General features: G+C 40.4%; 1 protein-coding gene across 7 annotated transcripts in view; it reads left to right on the top strand.

Moving 5' to 3' along the window:
* Positions 1-13,699, top strand: part of MSRA (methionine sulfoxide reductase A) — a 525,135-nt gene that overhangs the window by 311,508 nt on the left and 199,928 nt on the right. For all 7 annotated transcript variants that reach the window (XM_045880095.3, XM_064585322.1, XM_064585320.1 and 4 more), the window contains one exon: positions 10,107-10,213. In XM_045880095.3, the coding sequence (XP_045736051.1) occupies positions 10,107-10,213 (107 nt within the window). The remainder of the gene's footprint in view (positions 1-10,106; positions 10,214-13,699) is intronic.

Genomic DNA, 13,699 nt, shown 5'->3' with positions numbered 1-13,699 from the left:
TATTCTAATTTGGTATTTATACAGTGCTTATTGGAGACATGGACTGGTTTATTTTTATTGTATATTATCAAATTAATACTTTGGTGTCATTGATAGTGGCTGTTTAAGCCACTAATTAGTTCCTGGTCCCCATGTGACCTTTGTGTGTCAAGGTAGGGATGGGACTCTGAAGATGGGAAAGTGGAATTTCTAGGAAGTCAACCAAACTGGGGTGTGACCAAGTAGGTGCCAGAAATACCCCCCCACCGTATGCACCAGTACACACGTACACACCATAGATAGCCTATGACTTGACCCTAAATCCTACTAGTTTATTATTATTTGAATCTCTATTTTTAGCCTCTAGGTTTTTTTAAAATTTAATTTTATTATGTTAGTCACCATACATTACATCATTAGTTTTAGATGTAGTGTTCCAGGATTCATTGTTTGTGTAAAACACCCAGTGCTCCATGCAGTATATGCCCTCTTTAATACCCATCACCAGGCTAACACATCCTCCCACAACCCTCCCCTCTAGAACCCTCAGTTTGTTTCTCAGAGTCCATAGTCTCTCATGGTTCGTCTCCCCCTCCTATTCCCCCCTTTCATTTTTCCCTTCCTACTATCTTCTTTTTTGTTGTTGTTGTTAACATATAATGTATTATTTGTTTCAGAGGTACAAGTCTGTGATTCATCAGTCTTACACAATTCACAGTGCTCACCATAGCACATACCTTCCCCAATGTCCATCATCCAGCCACCCCATCCTTCCCACCCCCAACCACTCCAGTAACCCTGTTTGTTTCCTGAGATTAAGCATTCCTCATGTATCAGTGAGATCATATGATACTTGTTTTTCTCGGATTGACTTATTTCGCTTAGCATAATACCCTCTATTTCCATCCACGTCGTTGCAAATGGCAAGATTTCATTTTTTTTTTTGATTAGCCTCTAGTTTTGATCATGAATTCTAGCTTGTCAATTCATTAACTGCCGTAGTGAACCTCTGGTGTCTTTAGTTAGTTACTACACTTCCCTCTATTAGTCAAACGTATTAACTCACTGGTAGCTTTTTCCTAGGGCTCTTAAGAAAGATTATTTTATTTACATTTGAATTTACATTTTCATTTACAAGATAAAAAGCACTTTGACTGATTGATTTACACTTTAGTATTGATTGCAGGGCCTTGGATCACAAGATATAAACTCATATGTTCTTCATGCAACGAATATTGGTGGATGTATATCCATGTGTCTGATGCCATACCAGGTCCTATGGCTGTAAGGGTCTGCCCTTTGGAAGGCTCACAAATGAGGAAGAGGGACAACCACATAAGAGCGATGCAGTACAATAAAATCTCTAAGAGAGAGACCTGCCCAAAGGAGTCCATGATGGTCAGGAAGGTTTTGTGGAGTAAAGATTCTTGAACTAAGTCTTGAATAGTTCAGTAAAAAGTGTGTGCTTCCTGGGGGAAGGTGTGGAGGTGGAGGGAGCACTGTACATCGGGTGCCTCAGGAGTATTAGTTTGGAAGATTCAGGTTTTCCTCACTGCATTATTGGAATTAAAATTGTTGCTGATGGATTGTAAAGAACCTTGAAAACATCTGAGCAAACTCTAAACCCTGGCTACTCATCTGGTGGTCACCACTACTCATGAATAGTTTAGAAATGCAGAATCTCACTCAGGCTCACCCCAGACCTGCTGAACCAGAATCTGCATTTTAACAACATTCCCAGGTAATTCACATGGACGTTAACATCTGAAAGTACAAAGCTGTTCTTTTTTTTTTTTTTTTTTAAAGATTTTATCTATTTGACAGAGAGACAGCGAGAGAGGGAACACAAGCAGGGGGAGTGGGAGAGGGAGAAGCAGGCTTCCCGCCGAGCAGGGAGCACGATGCGGGGCTGATCACAGGACCCTGGGATCATGACCTGAGCCAAAGGCAGACGCTTAATGACTGAGCCACCCAGGCGGCCCACAAAGCTGTTCTTTTTGGAAGATTGAACCTTCTGTTGGAGGAATCTAGGGGCACTTGTTAAAACTGAAGTGGAGAGGAGGGAGGAGCAAGATGGTGGAGGAGTAGGAGACCTAAATTTTGTCTGGTCCCAGGAATTCAGCTAGATAGGGATCAAACCATTCTGAACACCTACAAACTCAACAAGAGATTGAAAAAAAGAATAGCAGCAACTCTCTGAACAGAAAAGTGACCACATTCTGGAAGGTAGGACTGCAAAGTGAATCTGAGGCGATATTCGGGAGGATAGACGGCGTGGGGAGGGAGCCTCTGTCAGTCGCTTCTGGCAAGTGATAGAGCCGTGGAGCACAAAATCAGAACTTTTAGAAGTCTGCTCCGCTGAGGGACGTCGCTCCAGTGGCTAAGCGGGGGGTGGAACCCTTGCTGGGACAGTGTGGTCTGAGGACTGTTGGGGTCACAGAAAGACCAGGGGTGCCTGAGTGCGGCAGAGCTCCCAGGTATCGGAGCGGGGAAGCCGGCTGCAGGGATGGAGCCGAGGAGTGGGCTCTCAGCCCAGGGTTGCCATAAACCGTGGTCCACGGCACAGACGGGCCACTGCTCTTTGAGCAGGGACCCAACAAGCGGCAGATCCGGGGAGACTCCCCTTCCTCCCCTGGGAGGAGAGGCGCGGGAGTGCACCACAGGGATCTACTGGGTTTCGAGACTCCAAACAGGGTCGTGTGCCAGAGATAGAAACACTCAGTCACAGGCCGGGTGAGCACGGAGTGCAGCCAGAGACCACGGAGGCGGGAGTGATTGACTGCTTTTCTCTGGGGGCTCACTGAGGAGTGGGGCCCCAAGTTCTCGGCTCCTCCAGGGTGGAGATTGGGAGGCCACCATTTTCACTCTCATCCTCCAAAGCTGTGCAGAAAGCTTGCAGGGAGCAAAAGAGCAGATTACTTAGCCCGGACCGGCAAGGGTGGGGCAATTCTACCTCCGGCAAAGACATTTGGGAACCATGGCAACAGGCCCCTCCCCCAGAAAATCAGCAAGAACAGCTAGCCAAGAACAAGTTTACCGATCAATGAGCATGGCAGAACTCCAGTGCTAGGGGAATACAGCACATAGAATTCATGGCTTCTTTTCCCCATGAATCTTTAGTCTTTCAAAGTTAACTTTTTAAATTTTCTTTCTTTTTAAAAAATTTTTCTTCTTTCCTTTTTCAACCAAGATCTTATCAATTCCTTTTTTAAAATCTTTTTTTAATTTTCATTTTTAGAGTCATATTCCATCCCTTCATTGTATTTAACCTTATTTTTGGTATATGTATAAGTTTTTCTTTCTTTAAAATTTTGCGATATGGTTTCTTCTAACAGACCAAAATATACCCTAAATCTAGTGCATGACTTTGTCCTAGTCTCCCGCCTGATCACATTCTTTTTTTTTTTGTTGTTCTTTTTTCAACCAACTTCTTATCAATTCCTTTTTTAAAGTTCTTTTTAATTTTTATCTTTACAATCATATTCCATCCCTTCATCCTATTTATTTGTATATTTTTGTATATATATGTTTTTCTTTCTTTAAAATTTTGGGAGGCAATTTCTTCTAACAGTTGAAAATACACCCAAAATCTCTGTGGCTTCCCACTGAGCAGGGAGCACGATGGCTCTGTTCTATTCACCAGTCTTATCATATTCTTTTTTTTATCTCTCTCTCTTTCTTTTCCCCCTAGTTTCGGATCTCTTCTGATTTGTTTAGTGTATATTTTTCTGGGGTCGTTGTTACCCTTTTAGCATTTTGTTCTCTCATTCATCTGTTCTCCTCTGGACAAAATGACAAGATGGAAAAACTCACTCAAAAAAAAGAACAAGAGGCAGTACCGACTGCCAGGGACCTAATCAATACAGACATTAGTAAGATGTCAGAACTAGAGTTCAGAATGACGATTATAAAGATACTAGCTGGGTTTGAAAAAAGCATAGAAGATACTAAAGAATCCCTTTCTGGAGAAATAAGAGAACTAAAATCTAACCAAGTCGAAATCAAAAAGGCTATTAATGAGGTGCAATAAAAAATGGAGGCTCTAACTGCTAGGATAAATGAGACAGAAGACAGAATCAGTGATATAGAAGATCAAATGATGGAGAATAAAGAAGATAAGAAAAAGAGATAAACAACTACTGGATCATGAGGGCAGAATTCGAGAGATAAGTGATACCATAAAGTGAAACAACATGAGAATAATTGGGATCCCAGAAGAAGAAGAAAGAGAGAGAGAGGCAGAAGGTATATTGGAGCAAATCATAGCAGAGAACTTCCCTAATTTGGGGAAGGAAACAGGCATCAAAATCCAGGAGGCACAGAGAACCCCCCTCAAAATCAATAAAAATAGGTCAACACCCTGACATCTAATAGTAAAACTCACAAGTCTCAGAGACAAAGAGAAAATCCTGAAAGCAGCTCGGGACAAGAGGTCTGTAACCTACAATGGTAGAAACATTAGATTGGCAGCAGACCTATCCACAGAGACCTGGCAGGCCAGAAAGGACTGGCATGATATATTCAGAGCACTAAATGAGAAAAATATGCAGCCAAGAATACTATATCCAGCTAGACTATCATTGAAAATAGAAAATAGAAGGAGAGATAAAAAGCTTCCAGGACAAACAAAAACTAAAGGAATTTGCAAACACAAAACCAGCCCTACAAGAAATATTGAAAGGGGTCCTCTAAGCAAAGAGCGAGCCTAAAAGTAACATAGACCAGAAAGGAACAGAGACAATATACAGTAAGTCACAGGCAATACAATGGCACTAAATTCATATCTTTCAGTAGTTACCCTGAATGTAAATGGGCTAGATGCCCCAATCAAAACAAGACCCATTGATATGCTGTCTGCAAGAGACTCATTTTAGACCCAAAGACACCTCCAGATTTAAAGTGAGGGGGTGGAAAACCATTTACCATGGTAATGGACATCAAAAGAAAGTTGGGGTGGCAATCCTTATATCAGACAAATTAGATTTTAAACCAAAGACTATAATAAGAGATGAGGAAAGACACTACATCATACTTAAAGGGTCTAGCCAACAAGAAGATCTAACAGTTTATGCCTGTAACATGGGAGCAGCCAATTATATAAGGCAATTAATAACAAAAAGAAACACATAGTCAACAATACAATAATAGTGGGGGACTTTAACACCCCCCTCACTGAAATGGACAGATCATCTAAGCAAAAGATCAACATGGAAATAAAGGCTTTAAATGACACACTGGACCAGATGGACTTCACAGATATATTCAGAACATTCCATCCCAAAGCAACAGAATACACATTCTTCTCTAGTGTTCATGGAACATTGTCCAGAATAGATCACATCCTGGGTCACAAATCAGGTCTCAACCGGGACCAAAAGAATGGGATCATTCCCTGCATATTTTCGGACCACTATGCTTTGAAACTAGAACTCAATCACAAGAGGAAAGTTGGAAAGAACTCAAATACATGGAGGCTAAAGAGCATCCTACTAAAGAATGAATGGGTCAACCAGGAAATTACAGAAGAATTAAAAAAATTCATGGAAACAAATGAAAATGAAAACACAACTGTTCAAAATCTTTGGGATGCAGCAAAGGCGGCCCTAAGAGGAAAGTATAATACAGCAATACAGGTCTTTCTCAAGAAACAAGAAAGGTCTCAAATACACAACCTAACCCTACACTGAAAGGAGCTGGAGAAAGAACAGCAAATAAAGCCTAAACCCAGCAGGAGAAGAGAAATAATAAAGATCAGACTGGAAATCAATGAAATAGAAACCAAAAGAACAGTAGAACAGATCAACGAAACTAGGAGCTGATTCTTTGAAAGAATTAATAAGATTGATAAACCCCTGGCCAGACTTATCAAAAAGAAAAGAGAAGTGACCCAAATCAACAAAATCATGAATGAAAGAGGAGAGATCACAACCAACACCAAAGAAATACAAACAATTATAAGAACATATTATGAGCAACTATATGCCAGCAAATTAGATAATCTGGAGGAAATGGATGCATTCCTAGAGACATATAAACTACCAAAACGGAACCAGGAAGAAATAGAAAACCTGAACAAACCCATAACCACTAAGGAAATTGAAGCAGTAATCAAAAATCTCCAAACAAACAAAAGCCCAGGACCAGATGGCTTCCCAGGGGAATTCTACCAAACATTTCAAGAAGAATTAATACCTATTCTTCTGAAACTGTTCCAAAAAATAGAAATGGAAGGAAAACTTCCAAACTCATTTTATGAGGCCAGCATTACCTTGGATCCCCAAACCGGACAAAGACCCCATCATAAAGGAGAACTACAGACCAATATCCCTGATGAACATGAATGCAAAAATTCTCATCAAAATACTAGCCAATAGGATCCAACAGTACATTAAAAGGATTATTCACCACGACCAAGTGGGATTTATTCCTGGGCTGCAAGGTTGGTTCAACATCTGCAAATCAATCAACATGATACAATACATTAATAAAAGAAAGAACAAGAACCATATGATCCTCTCAGTAGATGCAGAAAAAGCCTTTGACAAAGTACAGCATCCTTTCTTGATTAAAGCTCTTCACAGTGTAGGAATAGAGGGTACATACCTCAATATCATAAAAGCCATCTATGAAAAACACCCAGCGAATATCATACTAAATGGGGAAAAACTGAGAGCTTTTCCCCTAAGGTCAGGAACACGGCAGGGGTGTCCACTATCACCACTGCTATTCAACGTAGTACTAGAAGTCCTAGCCTCAGCAATCAGACAACATAAAGAAATCAAAGGCATCTGAATTGGCAGAGAAGAAGTGAAACTCTCACTTTTTGCAGATGATATGATACTCAGAAAACTATGGAATAGTCATGAAAGAAATTGAGGAAGACACAAAGAATGGAAAAACATTCCATGCTCATGGATTGGAAGAACAAATATTGTGAAAATGTCTATGCTACCTAGAGCAATCTACATATTTAATGCAATCCCTATCAAAATACCATCCACTTTTTTCAAAGAAATGGAACAAATAATCCTAAAATTTGTATGGAACCAGAAAAGACCCTGAATAGCCAGAGGAATGTTGAAAAAGAAAAGCAAAGCTGGTGGCATCACCATTCCGGGCTTCAAGCTCTATTACAAAGCTGTAATCATCAAGATAGTATTGTACTGGCACAAAAACAGACACATAGATCTGTGGAACAGAATAGAGAGCCCAGAAATGGACCCTCAACTCTATGGTCAACTAATCTTCGACAAAGCCGGAAAGAATTCCAATGGAAAAAAGACAGTCTCTTCAACAAATGGTGTTGGGAAAATTGGACAGCCACATGCAGAAAAATGAAACTGGACCATTTCCTCACACCACACACAAAAATAGACTCAAAATGGATGAAAGACCTAAATGTGAGACAGGAATCCATCAAAATCCTTGAGGAGAACATGGGCAGCAACCTCTTTGACCTCAGCCGCAACAACTTCTTCCTAGAAACATTGCCAAAGGCAAGGGAAGCAAGGGCAAAAATGAACTATTGGGACTTCATCAAGATAAAAAGCTTTTGCACAGCAAAAGAAACAATCAACAAAACCAGAAGACAACCGACAGAATGGGAGAATATATTTGCAAATGACATATCAGATAAAGGGCTACTATCCAAAATCTATAAAGAACTTATCAAACTCAACACCCAAAGAACAAAAAAATCCAATCAAGAAATGGGCAGAAGACATGAACAGACATTTTTCCAAGAAGACTCCAAATGTCCAACAGACACATGAAAAAGTGCTCAACATTGCTTGGTATCAGGGAAATCCAAATCAAAACCTCAATGAGATACCACCTCACACCAGTCAGAATGGCTAAAATTAACAAGTCAGGAAACGACAGATGTTGGCGAGGATGCGGAGAAAGGGGAACCCTCCTACACTGTTGGTGGGAATGCAAGCTGGTGCAGCCACTCTGGAAAACAGTATGGAGGTTCCTCAAAAACAGAGCTACCCTATGACCCAGCAATTGCACTACTGGGTATTTACCCCAAAGATACAAATGTAGTGATCCGAAAAGGCACATGCACCCCAATGTTTATAGCAGCAATGTCCATAATAGCCAAACTATGGGAAAAGCCTAGATATCCATCAACAGATGAATGGATAAAGAAGATGTGGTATATATATATAATGGAATATTATGCAGCCATCAAAAAAAAAAAAAGAAATCTTGCCATTTGCAATGTCGTGGATGGAACTAGAGGGTATTATCCTAAGTGAAATAAGTCAATCTGAGAGATAGAAAGAAAGACAAGCATCATATGATCTCACTGATATGAGGACTTTGAGAAACAAGACAGGGGATCATAGGGGAAGGGAGGGAAAGATGAAACCAGAGAGGGAGACAAACCAAAAGAGACTCTTTTTTTTTTTTTTTTTAAGATTTATTTATTTATTTGAGAGAGTGAGAGAGAGAGAGAGAGAGAGAGAGCACACGGGAGGGAGGGAGAGGGAGAGAGAGGGAGAAGCAGCCTCCCTGCTGAGCAGGGAGCCCGATGCGGGACTCGATCCCGGGACTCCGGGATCATGACCTGAGCCGAAGGCAGTCGCTCAACCAACTGAGCCACCCAGGCGCCCCACCAAAAGAGACTCTTTATCTCAGGAAACAAACTGAGGGTTGCTCAAGTGGAGAGGGGTGCGAGGGATGGGGTGGCTGGGTGATGGGCATTGGGGAGGGTATGTACTATGGTGAGTGCTGTGAATTGTGTAAGACTGTTGAATTATAGACCTGTACCCCTGAAACAAATAATACATTATATGTTAATAAAAAAACAAAACTGAAGTGGATTCTTGAATGATGCAGTAAATGCATGTGAGGTTCATTTGACCACAGCATGGAGATCTATAGGGGATCTATATTTAGCCTGTGGCTGTTTAACTTTGGGGACTATCAGTTAGAAATTGATTGGGATCTATATGTTAGCAGCTGTGACACGGGGGAAAATGGGCTGGGCTAACTTTAAGGCTCAGGTTTTCCCTTAATTTTGTGGATGACCTTAGGCAAGCTCTTCAAACTCACTGAATACCAATTATTTAGTCATTTATAGGTACCTCCTATGTGCCAAGCAGTATGCCAGGTGCTTACATATATGTAATCCCATCTCCTTATTTGCCAAGTGAGGGACCATAGTAACTGCCATTCACCTTATCTCACTAAGATCCCAAGAAATAATGTACAACACAGTGCTTTGCAAGTGAAAAATGGTATAGGTTATGATTTAAATATCTGCATAGAAAAATACATATTTGTAGAGCATCTACTATGATCTAAGACCTATGATAAATTTACCTAAGTTCAAACATCTGTTGTAATTAAAATAAGCAAAGTGAAACATGTATTTTGTGCTTGTTTAAGGAGAGTGGTGTCAAGATGAAATTAGAACAAGCACTTAGTAATATATGTACCCCTGTGTTTATTGCTGCATTATTCATAACAGCCAAGATATGGAAGCAATGTTAAATGTGCATTGATGGATGAATGGATAAAGGAACTGTGGTATACATTTACAGAATATTACTCAGCTATAAAAAAGAATGAAATCTTGCCATTTGTGACAACATGGATAGACCTAGAGGATATTATGCTAAGTGAAATAAGTAAAATAGAGAAAAACAAATTCGCATGTTTGTGGAATATAAAAAAACAAAACAAATGAACAAACAAATTGTAGAAACAGACCCATAAATACAGAGAACAAACTGATGGTTGCCAGAGGGGAGGGGTTGTGGGGGATGGGTGAAAAGGGGAGAAGAAGAGTTGGAGGTACAAACTCCCGGTTATGGGATGAATAAGTCACAGGAATAAAAGGTACAGCATAGGGAATATAGTCAAAGGTGTTGTAATAGCGTTGTATGTTGGCAGATGGTAGGTATACTTGTGGTGAGTATAGCATAAGGTAAGACTTGTCAAATCACTAAGTTGTACACCTGAAACTAATGTAACATTGTGTGTCAACCATACTTCAATTGGAAACAAAACAAAACAAAACCAAACAACTTAGCAGCACATGAATCATAGAGAACTTGTGACACTGGCCTTGTTACCTGGTCCACTCCAGTGATCCTTTCTGCTTTCCACATTCCCAGGCATGCGCCAAGGCAATGACCACGGCACTCAGTACCGCTCAGCCATCTATCCAGCCTCTACTGAGCACATGGAGTTGGCCCTGAGGTCGAAAGAAGACTACCAGAAGGTAGGTTCCCCTCTTGCTCCTGGATTCCCACTGTTGACCCCTACCAGATCAGACCCCACCTGTAGAGGGAGAATCTGGTTGTTTTCACCTGGCACTGTGTTCCATTTACACAGTTTTTGGAAATATCTGTCAGCTTCTGCTCCATAAATATGCTAAATGAGATTTTAGGAGTAGGCCCTTGTGCATTTCTTATTAAAATCAACTCATCCAGGTGAATATGTATCTTGACATATCATCTTCTTTTCTATTTCTCTCTGCCTCTCTCTCTCTCGCTAAATCTCATTTTTTCTTTCTTTGCCTTATAATAGTTTGTTCAGGCTGCCATAACAAAGTACCACAGACTTGTGGCTTAAACAACAGAAATTCATTGTCTCATGGTTCTGGAGGCTGGAAGTCCAAAATCAAGGTGCTGGCTCTGCTTGGCTCATGGTTCCTTTTGAGGCTTGCCACAGAAGGTTCTGCCCCAGGCCCCTCTCCTTGGCTTATAGATAGCTGTCTTCTCCTTGTATCTTTTTTACATTGTCTTTCCTCTATCATGTCTGTTTCTGTGTCCAAATTTCCCCTTGTTATGACAACTCCAGTCATAGTAGATTATGGTCCAACTGAATGACCACATTTTAACTTGATTACCTCTGTAAAGACGCTATCACCAAATAAGCTCACATTCTGAGATACTGGGGGGTTGGGATTCCAACCTGTATATTTTTGGGCACACAGTTCAACCCAGAATACTCTGTCTCTTGCTAGTAACAGTAGATTGAAGTATAATGAAAATACTACTTAGAAATGTAGATAGAATAGCATGAAATAATTATTTTTACTATTAACTTGTATTCTATTTAAAAATCTCCAAAAGAGCTTTGGTTCTTTTAAAAATAACTTGCATTGCTTTAATTTTTAGAACTTTGTGATAATGTTTAAATTTTAATTATTGTTATATTTCCTGACTTAAATTTATGCTTAACAATATATCCAGTAGCTATTATAATGCTGATCTATTTTAGATTTATGTAAAAAGTCTGATATATAATAGTCCCCAGCAATCTGTGGGTTCTCCACATATCCTCCATGTGACAGAGATGGCAGTGAGGAGGAGGCAGAGACAAGAGTGTTATGTACTGATTACAAAGTAGCAGAACATGAAGTTCATGGTCAGTTTGACTCTGAAAAGCAGAGAGCTAAAGGAAATGCTGATAGAGCCCCATTTATTCTCAGTACACCCCCTCCCTCCAGGGCTGTGATGTCTACTTGGGTGATAATAGTAAGCAGCCTCTGGGTTGGCTCTTAGTGGGTCTCTGCCCTTGTGTAAACCCCTGTCCTTGAGTATGGGCTGCATTTAATGACTCACTCCCAATGAATGACAGAAGTGGTGGGATGTTACTTCTGAGATGAGTTTATTAAAAGATTGTGGCTTCCCTATTGGGGGCCCTCTCTTCTTGTCTCTTGGATCACTTGCCCTGGAGGAAGCCAGCTGCCATGTTGTGAGGCAGCCCTGTGTAAAGGTTCATATGGCAAGGGATGAAGGCCTCCAAGAAGCACATGAGCAAGCTTGGAAGCCCCTCAGCCCCAGTCAAGCTTTCAGATGAGTTTGCAACCCCAGCTGACAGTTTGACTACAACTTCATGAAAGGCCTCTAGCCAGAGACACTGAGCTAAGTGGTACTACAGAAACCACAACATAATAAGTGTTTGTTGTTAAAGCTGCAAAGTTTTAGAGTAATTGGAGTATATTTATATTGCCATTCTCAAAAGCTTTTCACTATAAATGTTCCTTTCTTATGTCTCTGTTCATCATGACTTTTCTGATAATGATGGGCTCACCTGGGCATATGTGGTGGTGGTTAAGCATGTAGCCTTCAGCACCAAATTGTCTCAATTCATATGTCAGCTGTATAACTTTTTATCAACTACCTGACACTTAGAAAACTCTATGTCTTATTTAACTCACGTAAACCTATGAGAGAGACCTCATTATTACAGACCCCTGTATTTCAGATGCCCAGAGTAATAAGGTTAAGTTAGTAGAGTAACTGGGATTACAGAAAAAAGACCAGATTCAGGGAGATGAGTTGGACAGCTGATGCAGGACTCAGGGCAAGAAATGATGGGAGCCTTTTCTAGGGTGCTGCCAGTCTGCATGGAATGAAGGGATATTTAGGAAGTAAAAATAATAGAACTTGGAACTTGATTGGAAGTAGAGAAAAAAGGAGAGGGAGGAGTCCAGGGTGATTTGTAGGTTTCTGGCTTGCGATGTTTTGCATGAAGGTATGAAGGAACTGAGGCAGATTTGTGGTGAAGGTAAGTCTGCTCTGGAAATGAGTTTAAGGGACCTATGACCTGGGCATCTAGATGATTGTTAGGAAGAGACATGGGCTGTTTCTTCCTTGCAGGCAGGGTTGTTGTGACTGTTGACCCAGTTAATGCTTGTAAGTCACAGGGCCTAGCACATAGTTAATGCTCCACAAATGGTAGCCCCGTATTATTGGGAGTTCTTTTTGGTAAATGAAGCCCTAGTTGCTGATACAGTCACTTGGGATAAATGATGAGATGAGAAAAGGGGGGCACCTGGGTGGCTCAGTCATTGAGCGTCTGCCTCCTGGGATCGAGCCCTGCATCAGGCTCTCTGCTCAGCGGGAAGCCTGCTTCTCCCTCTCCTACTCCCCCTACTTGTGTTCCCTCTCTCGCTGTCTCTCTCTCTGTCAAATAAATAAAATCTTAAAAAAAAAAAAAGAGATGAGAAAAGCTCAGGACTTGTGAAACACCAACATTTGAGAGGTGGGTAGGGAAATGCCTACACCAGGCAAGATGCTGTGTTAGACTCAACAGAGCATCAGCCCTAAGCAAGAACTTAAAAATTACTTCTCTTTGGTTTAATCTTACTATATTTAATTATAAAGGCAATGTGAGTAATTAATAATACTGAAAATGACATGTGATTAATGCTATATGTAAATTACCTAGTGTTATGATCCAGTCTCTTAAGGTACCAACAGTTATGCTAAGAGATTGGAGAGGGATATTAATGTCTCTCTAGAATATCGCCAAATGAGATGATGATATTCTGGTGTTCACAATGAGGATTTTAAGTTCTAAAGGTCAGTGCCTTCCATCTGATGATGAAGAAGCTAACTTATACCTAATTTTTTGGCTTCTATCCCAGTATAGTTTCTTACTCTTAGCTTTGAGTGGAACCCGTGTTGATTTTAGATAACTGATGTACATAGGAATTAAAATTAAGATATTAAATATAATTAACTGTTTTAATAATTTCTCCATTATTTTTGTAGCCTTGGGGAACATTAATCTTATACTCTAGATAGTTTTTCTACCCAAATACTTTTTGGGTGTTTTGTACCTAAGTATGTGGGAATTAAACACATATATGTATACATATTTTTGTTTGGTTTTTAAGAGTAGAATCTTTTCTTCCATAAAGATTGGGGTCTCCTGTGCCCCAGCATCCAAATATCCATTGCTGTTAATGTAA

This window comes from Mirounga angustirostris, unplaced genomic scaffold (genome assembly GCF_029215605.1).
Source record: "Mirounga angustirostris isolate CCGP_5_RB_7025 unplaced genomic scaffold, mMirAng1.0.hap1 SCAF_2, whole genome shotgun sequence".
Classification (NCBI taxonomy): Eukaryota; Metazoa; Chordata; class Mammalia; order Carnivora; family Phocidae; genus Mirounga; species Mirounga angustirostris.
Note: the sequence above shows the minus strand (reverse complement) of the source record. Positions and strands in the feature narration are given on the sequence as shown.